The sequence below is a fragment of the Aspergillus pseudodeflectus genome (assembly GCF_044049435.1).
Source record: "Aspergillus pseudodeflectus strain CBS 756.74 chromosome Unknown BJX68scaffold_109, whole genome shotgun sequence".
In the NCBI taxonomy this organism is placed as follows: Eukaryota; Fungi; Ascomycota; class Eurotiomycetes; order Eurotiales; family Aspergillaceae; genus Aspergillus; species Aspergillus pseudodeflectus.
Genome location: NW_027263885.1, coordinates 37,803 through 54,338, shown reverse-complemented (window position 1 = coordinate 54,338; position 16,536 = coordinate 37,803). Strand labels below are relative to the sequence as shown.

General features: G+C 50.7%; 4 protein-coding genes across 4 annotated transcripts; 3 read left to right on the top strand and 1 right to left on the bottom strand.

Annotated features, from left to right (window-relative positions):
• Positions 1-1,909: 1,909 nt before the first annotated feature.
• On the top strand, positions 1,910-3,257 carry BJX68DRAFT_250430 (uncharacterized protein). Its single transcript, XM_071042250.1, has one exon. It carries the CDS (start codon positions 1,947-1,949, stop codon positions 3,039-3,041), a length of 1,095 nt encoding a protein of 364 aa, XP_070892229.1. The 5' UTR covers positions 1,910-1,946; the 3' UTR covers positions 3,042-3,257.
• Positions 3,258-6,825: 3,568 nt separating this feature from the next.
• On the bottom strand, positions 6,826-9,431 carry BJX68DRAFT_259818 (cytochrome P450; the record flags this gene model as incomplete). Its single annotated transcript, XM_071043770.1, has 13 exons — positions 6,826-6,901; positions 6,996-7,070; positions 7,199-7,259; positions 7,335-7,353; positions 7,430-7,540; positions 7,703-7,761; positions 7,820-7,931; positions 7,999-8,198; positions 8,257-8,350; positions 8,406-8,615; positions 8,744-8,772; positions 8,831-9,020; positions 9,273-9,431. 13 exons carry the CDS (start codon positions 9,429-9,431, stop codon positions 6,826-6,828), a joined length of 1,395 nt encoding a protein of 464 aa, XP_070892228.1.
• On the top strand, positions 9,194-11,156 carry BJX68DRAFT_274355 (class I SAM-dependent methyltransferase; the record flags this gene model as incomplete). The annotated part of the gene is made up of 10 exons (XM_071047646.1): positions 9,194-9,585; positions 9,683-9,726; positions 9,872-9,958; positions 10,014-10,055; positions 10,175-10,178; positions 10,225-10,265; positions 10,318-10,527; positions 10,574-10,907; positions 10,971-11,053; positions 11,105-11,156. The coding sequence occupies exons 1-10, from the start codon at positions 9,553-9,555 to the stop codon at positions 11,154-11,156; spliced, it is 930 nt and encodes a 309-aa protein (XP_070892227.1). The 5' UTR covers positions 9,194-9,552.
• Positions 11,157-13,874: 2,718 nt separating this feature from the next.
• BJX68DRAFT_28630 (uncharacterized protein) lies at positions 13,875-15,754 on the top strand. Its single transcript, XM_071048909.1, has 3 exons — positions 13,875-14,904; positions 14,981-15,191; positions 15,329-15,754. The coding sequence occupies exons 1-2, from the start codon at positions 14,055-14,057 to the stop codon at positions 15,154-15,156; spliced, it is 1,026 nt and encodes a 341-aa protein (XP_070892226.1). The 5' UTR covers positions 13,875-14,054; the 3' UTR covers positions 15,157-15,191; positions 15,329-15,754.
• The last annotated feature ends 782 nt before the right edge of the window (positions 15,755-16,536 follow it).

The following is a 16,536-nucleotide window of genomic DNA, read 5'->3' as shown; positions in this document are numbered from 1 at the left end:
GCTCTTGAAGCCTTTGTTCGTCTCATGTCTACTCAGATAGAGAGTGCAACACACATAAGGGCAATGCTTCTTTGAGTGAAAGCATAACTAAAAAGAAAGCCTGAGCTCCTAAATCATAGACAATGCTCCTGTCCGCCTGAATTCTTGATTGCACTCCAAAGCCTGTTTGTACCAAGTCAAATGACCCTATCTTTGTCCCTGCATTCTGCACAGTACAGACTCGACAATGAAGTTGTCCAATCCAGTGCCAAGTAATCGGTTTGTGGTGTGGGATTATCTATAGAGAACCGGTTATGGTAGCAAGAAGTATTCGCATTAATTAGCCAAAACCGGACCACCGGGTATCAAGGATAGCATTAAGAGAGACCAAACTCATCTCATCCAGAGCGGTTTCCCCGGTTGCCAAACAGGATAAGCAAATAATAATGAAGATTCCAAAAGCCAAGGACCTCATCTCCCCAGTATTTATCCCTCATAAGAAGAAAAGCAAAGAGACTAGGTAGGTAGAAAAGATAGAGTGAACATCATCGGAATCGGGCGCAGCAAGAGCAGAAACAACAGAACTAAGGAGAGGCTCGAAAAACCTCGTCAGGGACTGGATGATCGACGTGCCAAAAGCCAGAGGGCAGATAACCAGCGCGGCGCCACAAACAGCGGGTATAGGTCTGCCGGCTTGTTCAACGTGATTTCTGAGTCCGTGGAGGGGCGGACGGCATTTTCGCCGGCATCATTGAGCACTTCGCGGGTGTGATCACGATTACGGGGTCTGGGCTCCTGGATTTGCCCGATTACAGGAGTGGATTTGTTGGATTTGTTGATTCGACGGCGATGAGGATGATGTCGCTAGAGCCTGCGGTCCGGGTTATTGTAATCGAGATTGGGATCGAAATCGTGGTTGCCGTTGCTGCTGGAACTCGGAGCTTGATGCTTTTGAGGGACTGGAAGTCCTTGCCAGTGCCCATAGTGTTGGGATACTGAATCGTGGGATCGTGAATATAAGGTGTGAGCCGGGTGATTGTATTGCGAGGAGCGTCTGATGAACTCGGATGGATGGGGTGGATGAGAGAAGACAAATCTTTGCTCCCAGGCTTGAGCCATTTTCTACAAAGCTTTCTAGCCGGTACGTTTGGAGTACAAGCTTTGTGGCTATGTTCTCTTCTTCAAGGGCATTGAGGCCCAACCGTCGGCATGTGGACATATGTCCCCTTGTTTCTCCCCCGAACCTCTTTTTCTAGCATAATGATACAAGACGACCTCTCTAGTAGCTCTGGTGTCAGCCTTGCGTATCTCACTCGCAAACTGATACTGCGTCTTCGTACACTTCTCCCAGGGACGTGTGGCGGAGTCGAGATGACAGGTAGGTAATAGCCATCAGTCTAACTCACCTAGATAATGTTTCTGAGTAATTGGCTGATCTATTTTCTCAGTCTTAGCCCACAGCTAGAACGGTACATCGCAATTACTAATTACTTCTTAATTCTAGTGTTTCCCACGCGCCCTGGAGAGCATACGCACTAGATAAGGCTTGACTATACCCAAAGAGTGGTGTCGTACCTCCTACCAATGAGGGAAGTTAATCTACAACAAACTAGAACCTATCACGTTCTCAATATTGTAGAGCACGATTTTCGAGATATAAACTTGTGTTTGCTACTCTGCCTAGGAATAAAAGAGCCCCCTCATTGAGCCCGTTGCAGTAGAATCCATCGAGGTTGGTTCCTAACATCTGAACATCCTACGACTGGCGTGCATAGTATGAAAATATCAATCTTTTCGAAAGATATGCTCATCCTACTATAGCAGCGATATATATCTCCTTGGCATGTTAGAGGCCGGGTGAATGGTTTATCCGCCTTTGCATTGCCAAGTGCTCCCACATTCAGCTTACATCCTCGGCTGACCTCCATCATCTCCACGAACGCGTGGGACAAGAACTCCATGTAACAATGCTGCTAGATCTAGTACGGGTCCTCAGGGCCTATTTCGAGGTTATCTCTTTCATTTTGGTCCTGACCGTGTATGGCCTCTACACGAACGCGCGACTCGTCCCCTACATCTTGAGACGGAAGATCGCCAACACCATTCAAATATCCCGGGCGCGGAAGCTCAAGCGGGGCATCTCGCGACCGATCCTCAATAATATAAAGAGCACAAGCCCGCTGTCGTGCGATAGAGTAGGCTTCCATCACCTCCCCCTCGAGATCCAACAGCAGATCTTCGACCTCGTCCTCCCACAACGCCTAATCATCCAGCCAGAGTTTCGGGAAAACAGACTCGTGTCCCGAATCGGCACATTCCCAAACTACTATTGGGACAGATGGAGTCCGAAAAAACACATCCGCGACGACTCCGATCGCACCAGTGACCATTTCGCGCACGTCCTCGACCAGGGCGGGTGGTATCTAGACCAGACGCCCGAGCCACTGGATCCGAGCGCGCGACGACCGGAGAGGTATCTTATCTGCGGGTTCGCGGAGGCTCTGAGTCCAGAGCGCAGACGGGAGATTGTTCCGACAGGGTATGTCGATCTTCTCCGCGCTGATCGGAGGTGTTATGCGAGCTTTTTGGGTGATTTGTATGCGCGCCATACGATTTCGTTCTTTGGGGCCGAGATGGTTACCTTGTTTATGGACAATGCCTCTCTAGAGGGGATGCAGAGGATACGATATGTCCATTTGGGAATCCCATTGCCCAAACCGGGTTCCAGAGCATATCTGGATGCGCGAAATTCGGTAACAGCTGCCATTAGCCAGATGGCGAGGTTTTTTTCGGGGCTTGAGGAGCTGGATGTGGAGATAGCGCTGCTCTGGGGTGAGAAGCTTGGGGATTTGCAAGATCTTTCGAGGTGGCTGCTGTATGAGGTGTTTGAGGCACTGGGCGGGTTGAAGAAGTTTGTGCTCAAGGTTTCAGTGCTGCAGCGGATCGTGGAGATGCGTATAGCTGGGGATGTCCTCAAGCCTGTACTGCTGCCAGTGAAAGTGTTAAACAGTCGCCAATATTCCGAGTTGAAGAAAAGGCTGACAAGACATTTGAAGAAATGAGGGCAGTTCGAGCATTATTTCTTGGTCAGATACAGGCCTTTAGATAGACAATCAACGGAGCAACTTACAGAGAACTGATCCATGCTGATTTATGAGTAATAGTTTCACCATGGCTTAATATCAGTCCCAACTTATAGGCTTTTTCCTCACCCTGGAGCTTCAACTGGTGATAAAGCCGCCTTTATGAGCCAGCGGACAAGTACATCTTGTTTGGCCCGTCTGCTTCATACATATTCCAACGTACGTCCCCTATTAATAACACCTTCGATGGTTATAACCTCCCTGTGATCGTTCATTCCCTCCAAGTAGTTCTTTCTGTCTGGGTCGTACCTTCTCACTTGGATACAGTATAATTTCATCTGAGTTGTGCCTGTCCTCAGGGTCGTATCGTCCTTCCAAGCTGTACTCATAGCTTAGCCTTTTGGCTCCAAACAGCAGTTCCGCTCTTCTTCCCGCCGTCTCGGTGGTTTTCATCCGTGGGAACATGACGTATCCCAATATTCAGTTGGAACCAGCAATTCCAGCTATGCAGGAGCACCGCAACCGCAAATATTCAAAACCTCTTTAACGACTTCTGAGATTGCCAGCCTACCAATAGTACGCAAGCTGGGCTGCATTTCTACCAGAAGGCTAGCATTTTTATTCCGATATCGATATGAATGCAAGGCCAGACTCAACTCAATGCCGTAGAGCAGGCACTACAGGCCATGAATAAGTCCCAAAAGACTCCCCAACCAGGTTTTCGAGCCCTCATGCGTTATCGCGAGTCTAGAAACCTGCCCATCTCTCGCAATGTCTCGAAGCGCAGCGCTGTCGAGTAGTATCCCAACTATATCATGATGCTCCCAGATCATCGCGCAGTATCGCGCACAGCGACCGCTAGTTTCTCTGGTTAACTTCGCCCCATGCTGTATCAAAGTCTAACTGTTTCTTGGCCTCTCCCTCCCACTCATAGATCCAGGCGTTCAAATTGGTGGTCTGATCAACTCCTAGCTACGACGTCTCTGAGTAGCTGGGAATATCCCATGTCTCGAGATAGCCCTAACTTCACTCTGTGTCCAAACAGGAAAGCATGCGCCACGCGTGCCGACTATCTGTGTCTATTAATCAACTTGACCAATCTCTGCTATAGCCTGGGACACCTGTGGAAACTCATTCTTAAGCCAGTGTGGTCTTCTGCAGTCTTATCAAGGCAGGGCAAACGGCGGGAGCCACGTATGAGCGTATGCAAGATAGGATCTGGCTTAAGTGCATTGTAGCTGTTAGACACAGAGGTTCGTGAGGGCGTCAAAGGAGGTACAGCGTCCTATTTAGATTACAATAAGGACCCAGAAACATATTTGAAATTGATCACTTGTTCCGTTCAAGAACCAGGTGGCTGAGCACATCGAATATTCTTGGGATAGCTTCAGAAACTGGCTGTTCTGAGTATAGTATTCTGATTATTAAGTGAAATAAGCTGCCCTCCTTTAGTATAGGGATGGGACATCGATTACTAGGCCTTCTTATCTGCTAATACATAGGCCAAACCTAGGAATTCCCAGACTAATGACTCCGATGATATATAGAACTATCAAGCATAAGACAAAGTCTAATGTCGCATTAGGTTGTAAATCTATACTACTATACTATATACTATGTTCTATTACCTAGTATAATGGTAGAAACTTGAATAGACATAGCTCGGCCCTCACGAAGCAAACCTTACTACCCCTCCACTAAACAGAGTACTCTGCTTTCCAAGCGGCTGCTCCAAAATAATAAAGTACCAACTCTGTTCCCCGCAGGGATGCGATTCTCACCCCGCAGCCTTGTCACAACAATCACACACCTAGAACCGCAGCAATGATTCTAGTAGACCCTGCTAAGTCCCTCGGATCTTTCTATTAGAATCCAAGAATCTTCTTGGATAGAAAATAAATCGGTCTCTCACGTGGTCCATTTCTTTCCACCCGCATGATATTCATCATAGTCATAGGACCCCCCATCCAACCCCCTCTAGCCTCAGCCTTCCCACCCCCATATTTAATGCAGGTGTAATACCGCAGATAAGCCGCTGGATGGGGCCAAAATGCCCTTTGCCCTTCCCGCTCAAGCACGAACCACAGCCTATCGCAAATCTGTGAGAGCCGCGCCTAGTCTTATCCTCCATGCAGAATAAGCACACTACTGGTACCCCCTGTTCTCATAGAGAATACAAGGCTGGCCAAGGCAACCGGCAGACCTGTGTCCATGTGAGACGGCCGTATCACCCCACGAGGGCGGCTTATATATCTCCGAGGCTCTAAGGCATCTTTGTCAGATCATGCTGCTCGGCGCAATTCGGTCGCTCCGCGGCACCTTTACGTTTACTATCTAGCCGATGACACAAGGCAAAGAGGACCTGCGGCATCAGCACCATCACCCCGCGAAACACAGGCTTCCGCAGAGCCTCAGGTGTGCTTACATTAGGCGGCACTAGTACATACATAGCTAGGGAGGCTGACGCTGACGCTGACGCAGACCCCAGGGTACCGTACCGAGCACCAGGCACCGAGCAGCGAGCAAGTTACCCGATCTAGGCATTCCCACGTATCAGCAGCGCAGGCGCGTGTGCTTGCTTGCATATCTGCGGAGAAGGGCTGCGCTGACGGGTGCCTAGGACCCAGCCGCACAGCCTTGCCGACCATGCGTAACCCTAACTTGACAAGTGCAGAGCGGATTTAGCGGAGAAGGTGCTGACTGAGCAGTATGTCCACGGGAAAAGCTGATTATACTGTCATACGCGTCGTACAAATTGGCTTGATAAGCCAAAACGTCCCATTGTATGTTTCACTTGCAGTTGCCTGCTGCTCGACTCACCTGAGAGCTGGGGGCCCACTTGGCTGTCATTGCCCTACCCTAACTAACGCCTGGGCGTTCGCCACGAGGCTGTGTCTTTAGTATGCACGTGGATGACGACAGGAGAGAAAGAGAGAATGGTAACGGTAAAATTACCTTGGCCAGGCCAAATATTAGCAAAATTACAGGGAAAAAACAAAGAGGATGGATGACCACTACAACTTCCAAGCCTCCCCACCAGGCAGAAAAGCGCCATCCCCATATTGACTGTCGCCACATACCCTGCGCCGCTATAAATTGAAAAATTCCGTTCAGTGGCAACCAAGGCACTTTGGCGGAGTGGTTAACGATGCCCTGCTATACTATATAACCAGTTAGCTTGACTAGGCATTTCCCTCGGGTGCGTGATCGAATTTCACAGGTGTGGCTCTTTTTCTCGGTTGACTGCACGGATCGGCCGTGAGAGACAGTTTTTATTTTTGCTTGCTTAATTGCAATGGTGAGTGAGATTGTCCGTCAGTCATTGCCTGGATTCTAGCTCGTATTTTCGTGGTTTGGTGGAATTCTGCATCCGTAGGCTGTCATAAATATATATCGCGGGGTAGACGCGGCAATCAAGACTCAGCGACAAATCACAAAAAGCATAATTGCTCCTTGGATACACTCTCATTTGAACATGTTTCTACCTAAAAATTGGATGTTCCACAGCGTTTTAACCCTACGCTCACCCTCCCCGTCCTCGAAGTATAGTACTAGCAAAGGATAGATAGCCTTATTCGCGGCCCTATAATCATCACACATCACGAAAGGCTGTTCCATCTCAGTATCACAGAATAGTATAGAGCCTAGTATGGATCGAAATCCAGAACTAGGGATGGCCTCGTCCGCCTGTGCATAGTTCCCAGAACCAGAGGTGTCATGTAACGTCCACTCAAACGGTATTCCGGTATTCGGAATTCCAGCATCATGTGGAAACAGGCGTCATCTTCGCTCGCAAATGCGGACCCACATATTCGGGCAAGAAGCAGGCTGTCCCGCCACTCGAGTTCTCTGGGACTGTTGCACCTGACCGTTAGCATAATCTCGTTGACACGCACTATACAGTAAAAATGAACGACGAGGGACAGCATAGACCTCGATGGCTTAACCTCAATATCGAATTTCCGATACACATGCCCGTAGCAATGGTATAGCTCTGCCCAGGCAAGACTACATCAACCCCTCTCATTACCACAGACAAAACAAAAGCCCAAGTTAAGGCAAGGCAAGGCAAGACTAAACCAAATCCCGGAAAAAGCAAAAGTACGAAACGCGGGGTAATCAAACGTACTGCAGACCCCAGACAACTCCTCGGCCCCCGCAAGAAACTCAGCAGCCATTTATCCAGAGCGCGCCCTTCTTCGCCCAGTCAGCGTTCGGGTCGGAATTTGTTGGGGTTAGCAAAGATTTCGGGGTTCCGGTGAATGAAGTGACTTGCGTTCATGACGATGGTCTATCGAATTACTTGGCTAGTTTGGGAGGCTTGATAAGGATGGGAGAGAGCGAAAAGAAGGGCAAAGGGGGCCTACACCTCCGGGGATAGGGGTATTCGCAATGACGGCTCCTCCATGGGGAACGACGGGTGGGAGGGGCGAGGCGACGCTCGGGCTGATGTGGAGGGATTCCTTTATGACGGCCGTCTACGTATCGGCATTAGCATACTCATACTTATACTCATACTCACGATCTCAAGCTTGATATATTTGACGCACAAGATACTACACCCTCTTCAACTCCTCCTACCTCGGCTTCCCAATCTCTGGCTAAATCAATCGAATCTCCTCCTTCATCTTCCGATAGACCTCCGGACTCCGCAGGATATAAAACAACCCATGCATGAGTGTCCCGCCCGTTATATCCGCTCCACCAAACATGAGCGCCTGCAACTACTCGTACAGGCACCGCTATCCCACGCAGACCTGTCTTGTATGCCTCGGGCCGCAGCAGCTCGTGGTAGATTGCTGTGTCGTGGGGGAGTTTTGCGAGTGCGCTGGGGCCTGTGTAGAGGTCGTTGATTTGTTTCTTTAGAAGCTGCGCATAAATTAGTAAAGCAATATTGAACAGAATTGAGTGTTTGGAATATAGGCTGTTAGCGAACAGGCTGGAGGTCAACAAGTCCCGCTGTCGCCGGACTGATTATCTTCGAGAGATTGGGCGGGCAGTTCATGATCATGTTCTTGTACCAGGTTGCGTGGTTGAAGCGTACAAAGGCACCCATGGATGCGTCCATGGCGAGGATGATTGGGGATTTATAGCTGGGCGCGTGCACTGCGTCTACCGAGTGCGCGAAGCAGAGGTCTGAAATGTCAATGTCCCGCCAGGATTGAAAAGAAGAAAGAAGGAAGAAGCGGCGTACAGGTGATAATATAGAGAGCCATGCGGCGAAACGCATAGAAAAGGTCAACCGGCTTGGACCCATTCTCCTCGAACGTCTTGCGAAGATCGAGGACCTGTCGCGATTAGCTCGAGGGCGCGATAAATGGATCTAATACGAATTGTACATACAATCCCCTCAATAATTTTCTCGCTCTCCCTGACAGCCTTCTTCGAAAACCTGCGAGACAGGATATCCTTCCGTTCCTTCGCCTCAGGGTACGTCAGGTACCCAAACGAAGAGCGATCCTCGCCCATGGAGTGGTAAAGCGAGTTTTCCTTATCCCATCGGTTTTTCGGGTTGAAGATGTCGAGATACGCAGCTGGGGAGAAGAAGCGAAGCTACAATGTAGATAGTGCGAGTCAGTGATCGTCGTCAGCCATGGGGTCTAAATTGAGACCTTGGGAGTGTGTTGGTTAGATAGCAGGGGCCGTCCGCCCCAACGAGGCGAGGCGGCGACGCGGCGTACCCCATTCGGGCCGATGCGGACGATATCCCCTGTGGCACGGTCAACGACGATCGCCAAGGACAAGGAACGGAACAACGGCGATCATACCATATTTGTGACGCAAGTCGCCGAGCGTATGGACGAAGGATTTGCTCGGTGAGCAATCGATGTATGCTCGATAGAAGCGTGTCAGGGCGGCCACTGGTGGACCAGGGAATCGCGCCAAGGGGTGCCAATAGAAGGTGTAGAGGATATGGTACAAATAATAGGCGATGAGAGCAGAATGAAGCAAAGAAAGCTGGAGATCCTAGCTGCCCAGGATGCACTAGTGCCGGATGCCGGAAGTAGAGGCGGATGGATGCTAGACGTTAAAGCGAGTAAGCACTTAGCAACCCCACTCCTGATCACTTCAATGGTCAATCAGCGTGGTTGGGGAATGGGATGGGTGGCCTGACAGAAGTGGAGACAGGTACAGGTACACCCTTATTTATCCAAAGACGCCAGTGGACCGTTGAATGCCATTGTCTAGAGTGGCGGGTGCTCTACCTACTTTGGCTCTTGGTGCATGGCTAGTGAGTGACACAACGGAAAAGCAAAATATTCCCATTGGATGATAAAACCCTCGTGGAAATGTGGCAGGATCAACGCCCAATCCAGGAAAAGTCACGCTGTCAGCGTCTGAGTCCACTCCCCATTCTTTGGCAAGCATCTGGAGTTGTTCCTTGGGTTTTCCCCGTCATCGACCCCCGCGGCTTCCATCCCCATCACTTCTCTGATTTTCACACCTTGTTACGACAGACAACCCTGCCTTGACAAACGAAGAAGAAAAGATGGCAGAAGACCGAAACCTCTCAATCGATCCCGTACGCTGAGTCTCTGCCTCCTCCAAGTCTCCAACAGCCCAAAGCCCAGCCCTTGCGCGAGTCTCTATCCTAGTCTAGCTAACCGCTAAGTCTACAGAAACGCAACAATGCAGATTCAGTCTTGAGCGAAGATTATCAGTCGTTAGTCACATCTCCGTCCCACAATGAACCCCGAACCCAAACTCCTACCAAAACCAGGGATCCGGATCCAAGCCCAATTCCTTCGCGCCCGGCCAAGAGGAAAGGGGCTGATTAGCTGATATATTGGCGGTTATCCACCGGCTAGAGACCTGACCTCACTACGAAGCAGCATCGTCGACTATCGCTATGAGAACGGGCGGCGGTATCATGCGTTTCGAGCTGGGGCATACTGGTGCGGAGACTCCAGAATCAGAACTGGAATCGTGATCTGGCTCTGACGTGGTTAGGGGCCCGAATGATGAAAAGGCGCAGGACCATTTGGATATTGGGTGAGATGTGTCGAGAGTTTGGGTTAGAAGCAGTGGGCTAATTCCTGGATCGGCACCACGTTTATAACCTCGTACTCCAGGGGAAGCTATATCTCGCGCCTATAAAGGATGATGTGCAGGTGTGTATCTTGTTGGCGCGTTGTCCGAGCAATTCCGCTAACCGGACCAGAAAGTCCTCGACATCGGCACGGGGACGGGTATCTGGGCGATGTACGCGACGAACACCTTTGCTCAGCCTCGATAGCACTAAAATTCGCGACAGGGAATTCGCAGACCTGCACCCATCCTCCTCAGTCATCGGCACCGACCTCTCCCCAATCCAACCGAGCTGGGTGCCGCCAAACGTCAATTTCGAGGTCGATGACTGCTGCGATGAGTGGATATACGGAAAAGACACTTTCGATTTCATACACATCCGAGGGCTATACGGAAGCGTGGCGGATTGGGACGCATTGTATAGGCAGGCATACACGTACGTAAACTGCGCCGCAAACGATTGCAGAAGCTAAGCCATGCAGACACATAAAGCCCGGCGGCTACATCGAGCAGGTCGAACAATCCGTCGTCCCGAAATCCGACGACGGGACCACAGAGGGCACAGCCTTTGAGGAATGGGGCACAATCTCACTACAGGCCGGGGACGCCTTTGGGAAATCACTCCGGATTGTCGACGAGTCCCGGGATAGAATGGTCAAGGCTGGATTCGTCGATGTCGTTGAGCGCCGGTTCAAAGTGCCGATTGGTGGGTGGCCTGCTGATCCTCGTCTGCAGCAGCTGGGGCTGTATAATCGCCTCCAGTGGGTGGAGGGGATTGAGGGCTGGTGTATGTACCTTCTCACCAATGTTCTGCGGGTAAGTTGATCGATCGGTGGCGGTGATCATCGAAGGATGGCTGATAAACAGCTGTGTCAATAGTGGACTCGCGAGGAAGTGGAAGTCTACCTCGCGAAGATGCGCAAGGGCCTCCAAGATCCAACAATCCACGCATATCAGGAATGGTAGGTCTCGCGGATGTTCCAGAATGTCGGCTGTGGCTAATTGTGGCAAAGCACTGTGGTATACGGCAGAAAGCCCGGCAAAGCAGAGCAGGCAGAAGCCTAGCTGAAGGGTGAGGCGCTGTGGCAAGGGTAATCAGGGAGATCTGCTGGGCGGATTCCTGGGAGTTTCTAAACTTGTGTGGAGATCAGATCATACATATATTGTAATGAAGCCTATCGCGCGGCTGGGGCTGAAGATCTAGGTAGATATCAAAACTTTTTCAGCTGGTGGCGACTCGGCAGGGGCAGGGGATCGCCTTTTATACATTTGCGGTAGGGCCCGATGTGGCTGTGTGACGAAGTTGATGGTTGCCTTGGCCGCCTTGATCGGGCAAGTCGGCATGTGCTACCTGGCCTATCAGCATATGCATGAAATCATTACATGCATCACCATGTATCGAAGACTTATCCAATTGGCTGTCAAGGACTCCAATAGGCTCCTGATGTGAGCCTCGCTCAGCGCAAACCGTAACAAAGCACCTAGTCAGACGCTGGAAGCTAAAACCGAAGCCAGCTGTGTGTGCTATCAACCATCGAGTGAGGCGTCCTAGAAGAGACGGCTGATATTCCTCAGCGCAGACGCCAAACAATGTCATGGTCGCGCTCGCTGATCAAGGACGTGTTCGGGCCTCCGACTCCGAGCTGACGTCGGGTGTATTGTCCTCACAGCGCTCGGAAGGTTTCAGGGTCAGCGAATCTTACCTGGACGCGTCATGATAAAGCATGTTTGACTCAGCTGACAAAAGTGGTTGCTCTGGAAACGAATACCGAGTGGTCGATACTGACTGCTTCGTCGGGGGGAATGGTCGTAGAGGTGCTGTTAAGTGTCGAAGGGCGTGTCTGGGCTTTGTTGTTTGTGTCGATAATGGGGGCCAAGGTATGCATGCTGCCCAGCGATGCCTGCAGAAGAGCAAACTAGAAGAGATCAATGAGACTCATCAAATTGGGTATACCCAATGCGTTCTAGAAGCAGGCAGATACCAGCGCCTAAATGGTCAATGCACGCAACAGGCCCCTGTGTTATCCTTGCCATCTCATTGAGCCGTGCTTGCCTCGATGAAGGGCAACGTTGAACCGCAATGGGAATGAGTCGAAATCCGGTACTGAAATAGAATGCCGAGGTGCCGCTGCCCAGTCGCTTAGGTCAGTCCACATCCAACATGGCATGGGGCTCATCGGTTGCAATAGAGCATTGGGTGCAATTGGCACGACCCAAATGCAGTGCCTGGCATAGAGTAGGGTAGGGATATGTACATCCTACACTGTGGCTCAAGGTATTTGCTGTATCCATGCCTTGCGCTAGGTAATGGCGTTTTATGAAACATAGGAGCCTTTTGAAACAGAGACAGCTGTCTGTTACGCACCTGCAAGTATCCTCGCAGGAATATGCATCAAGGACCAGACGGGTAAATCAGGTTACATTGTGTCACCTAAGAGTCTCCGGCGGGAATGAGGTTGAATCTAGGTAGTAAAAGGGCACATGGAAGGGGACTGTGCCCTCGAGGCTCGGATATGCGGCATGGTGTAGTTGAGGCTCCTCGGCTATCACAGGGACCCTAAAGATCAAGGCCCAAGAAGGCTAGACATACCTTGAGATAGAATCAACCCTCCAAATCCGCCGTGCAACTACTCTTGTCATGGGCCAAAGGCAGCTTCCCGCATAGACACGCTCCAGACGTTGGAAAAGAGGTCCCACGAGGAGGAAGGACGGACGGCTGGGCCTATTGGCATACGGTTGCTCAAGACTGCCCGAGGCGGGGTAATGATAGGCCATGGAGGGGGACGAATGCCTTGCTGTGCCAGGTTTTGGTGATTTGCAAAGACTGCCATGGTGGGAACGGTTGGGTCCAGGCTTGCATCGCGGCCGAATGATGCCCTAAGAAAAAAGTACTGCGTCAAAGACTCGCAGAGGAGAGGAGAGGGATTGTATTTGGAATCGATCTGTAGACAAAGTTGTGCGTTAACGGCTCTGAGTAAAAGGTCAACCAGCGGAGTCTTCGGGGGCCGCACAAAAGCGGCAGAGAGTATGGCATAGGCAGTTATCGTCAAGAGGGCGTAGCCGTAACAAAGGAAATAAACTTGCTCAAAGGTGTGTGGGCATTTCAAAATGTACCAACATTAGTAGTGATGGCCTGTCCGAGTCTGACGTTCTGATTGGCTGCTGTATATGGATTATGCCTCGGGGTGAGCCTCACCCTTCACCCACGCTAGTAACTAGCCATCCCCTTACTTCCCAGTATTCATGCGGCCTTGCGGGCAACATGAACGTGGCATCAATCACTGATGCATGGAGTAGAAACGTGAGGCACATTCAAATAGATGACAGCCACATGGGGGTGTCTTGGAGCATTCGGATAAGGATGGCGCTCGGGGAACGGACAATACGGAAAAACGGGAGGGATTCAAGAGGCTTTTATGGAAATCACTAAAGGAACTAGCAAGGACCAGTCGGGCGCAAATTGCCCTGGTACGAAGGGGTTGGAGGCTAGATTGGATAGCATGTGTCCTAGAGCTAGAATGACTTCCAGGGGAGGCGTCACTGACAGGCTTCAACCTCAAGCAGAAAATACCAGAACAGGAGATAAACAACAAATCCATCATATTACATTTGCCCAGAGTCGGCTTTCATTGACACACATGCCGTGTCATAGCACTAGCATCTTATCTAGCCTATTGATGTTTCCTAGTTGGTTGCCCAACATCCTTTTCAAAAAAGCAATATTTCTTTATGAATGGATCGGATCTGCGCAGCCTCGTTATGAAATGGAGGGAGCCACAGGGTATCTACCCCAGCCTTTCAGCAGCCGCAGCTTTAACTATTCATATAAAAGCCCTTGTCGAATGTTCTCTGGCATATTTATCTTGCACCTCAATCATACGTTCATCCCTTGAGGCTCTTCTATCAACGCCTGCTAACAACGTTGTGCAACATCAGTTGTGACTTGCGAACGCTTTATTAACAATGCCTGGTTTCATATACGTCCATTGCCCCGCAGAACAAATCTCATTTCCTTTTCAACCAAGCATTTCCCAGAGACAATCTCTACCTTTATTCCATAAAAATTCTACCCCAAGATATCTTTACAGACTCGTTGCTCCTCAAGCCCCTGGAACAAGCCCACCTTCCAATCCTGCACCCTTTGCTGTATGTCGGCATCCTCCGGACCTATTCCAATTCCCACCCAAGAAAGCCGCCAACCTCTTGCTCAACCATCTCCTCTGGCAACGAGGGGCCGAGGATGGATGCAACCTCTTGAGCTGGACGAGTTCCCTGCTCTTCGCCCTGCAATATGCTCTCTACCGACACCGCAAGGACGGCGATGACCTCAGACATATCACTCTGATCATTATAGACACCAGCCTCTTTCCACAGGGAACTTTTATACAGGATATGGAAGTTATGAAGCTTTTCGAGCACGCTGATACCCGCCTCCAGAAGTTCGTCGAATACCGAGAGACGGAGTACTATTTCGGCGAGTATCTCACTCAAGGCCCACTAAACATCCAAGGACGCTGTGTCTTTGCATCTGTCCAGCAAATGATCGATCTCGGGCTTTTTACTCTGCAGCCTGGCCTGGCCGACGTAGAGCAGTGGCAGTGCTGGCCCAAGAGAGTTCTCGACTACCGCCAGCTCTTTGCGGACAAGAAGCAGGTGGCGACGAGAAAGGGAGACGTCACGACGGCATTGGATATTGCGAGACACTGCTTTGGGGGTCCCTGGACGGTCCCTGGTGCGATTATGCTCCTTTCTTTGCAGCCACGATACAAGGATGACAGAGTCATCGCGGACGGATTTAAGGCGCAGTTTACAGGTACGTTTCTCTTTCTCCTGTTTGATCTCCCACTCCTGCCTCTTGAAACAGTTACGGCCTGACCAGTGAGCTGTAGCCGCGGAAATCAAGGAGGCAGCTTTGCACAAGGTGGAGACGCACACGAAGCGGCTCCCTGAGGTTGGCCAGTTTCGCGACCTTGTGGAGTTTATAAAACGCAGCTACGGGCTTTCCGAATATGATACAGTGGTGGACGGCGTAAAGGACCTCTCTGTCAGTGAGCAGAGCGACTGATGCCTTAAGACGCCATATGGTTACCCGACGTGGAGGTATGGAGGCTTTTGCCCTTTTTCTTTTCCAGTTACGAGGTGTGGAGAGGGTGGTGGAAATAGTTTCCTTGGAATTCTTGCTTTTTGCGCGCTTTCGGTTCTTGCATTGGAGGATTTTACGCCTAATGGGTCAGTAGAATGTCTTGAGACAAAGGATATTTCGGGATTCTTATGTGGAAACGATTAAATATGTATTGTATACTCAATAATCCCTTGAGTTTCGTACTGCCTTGTCTTTTCTTTACTGAGGATATTCGTATACCCGGCGCATCCGGCTGATCTGGTCAATCGCTGACATCGCGCCGCGTGACCTTCTCACTCCGAGTTCAGCTCCCTGATCAAAGGCCTTACCACACTTGCATTTATTCTTCTCTTTTCTTCTCTTACTCTCACCCGCGACATCACGTTGTTCCTGGCTCCTCGGGTGTCAGGAGACCATGATTCAAGCTTAGGGCTCACTCTCTAGGTAGCGAGGAACTGCAACCCTCGCCGAAGTCCCCCTCAATTCTATCACGACCTCAAACGGCGAGACCCTTGGGCAGTGGTAACTTTAGGCAGCTGCGGGTGCGCTGGCAAGACTTGACTTTCAGAGGCGCGCAGCGTATCGTTTACCGCTACTTACCCCACTGCATCAGTGTCGAACGGCACGAACCCGTGGGGTGAGACACCATCCAACAGTGACTTGGGCTATTTCACCCTCTCATTCACCCTTGGAGTATCTCGAAACTTTCAAAGGAATTATTCCCCACGGGCTTTATACCGCAGCGAAAACCGGCGCGGACTGCGAGGTTCGGAGGAGAGAGATGCCCGAGTCCTGGGTGCCCAGAGTGGGCGGTGGCTGTGTCGGAAACCTAAGATTGGGAGACCGAGTCGGTGACTAACGGCGTTTGGAAACAGGTGTCCTTTTCCTGGTGAGAAATATCGTGAGATCAACATTCAGCTCACTTGTGCGCGTCCGATATTATGTTCTTGGATTATGCGGCATTTGCTGATGATCAATCACGGCGTGTCCGGTCCATCTTGCCACTAAGCTGACCGGGCGATGCTACGGAAATCGCCACAGCAACACACAAGAATCAACACCTTGGAGTCACCGACCACATACGACGACCTCAATTTCGGCTTCACGGATGCGTACGCTAATTAGAACCTGCTTGCTCAGCGCCACGGCGCCCGGAGGTCCCCGTGGCATGGCATGATGTGTGCATGCCACACTCTGTACTCTGTCCCGGACCAGGAAGGGGTTTGTACGGAATACAACCCCAGAAGACTCTTGCAAATTATTTCTCTACCTGATGATGATGAGCTGACCGGCCATGCCTTCCTAGTCCGTGGGTATCCGACG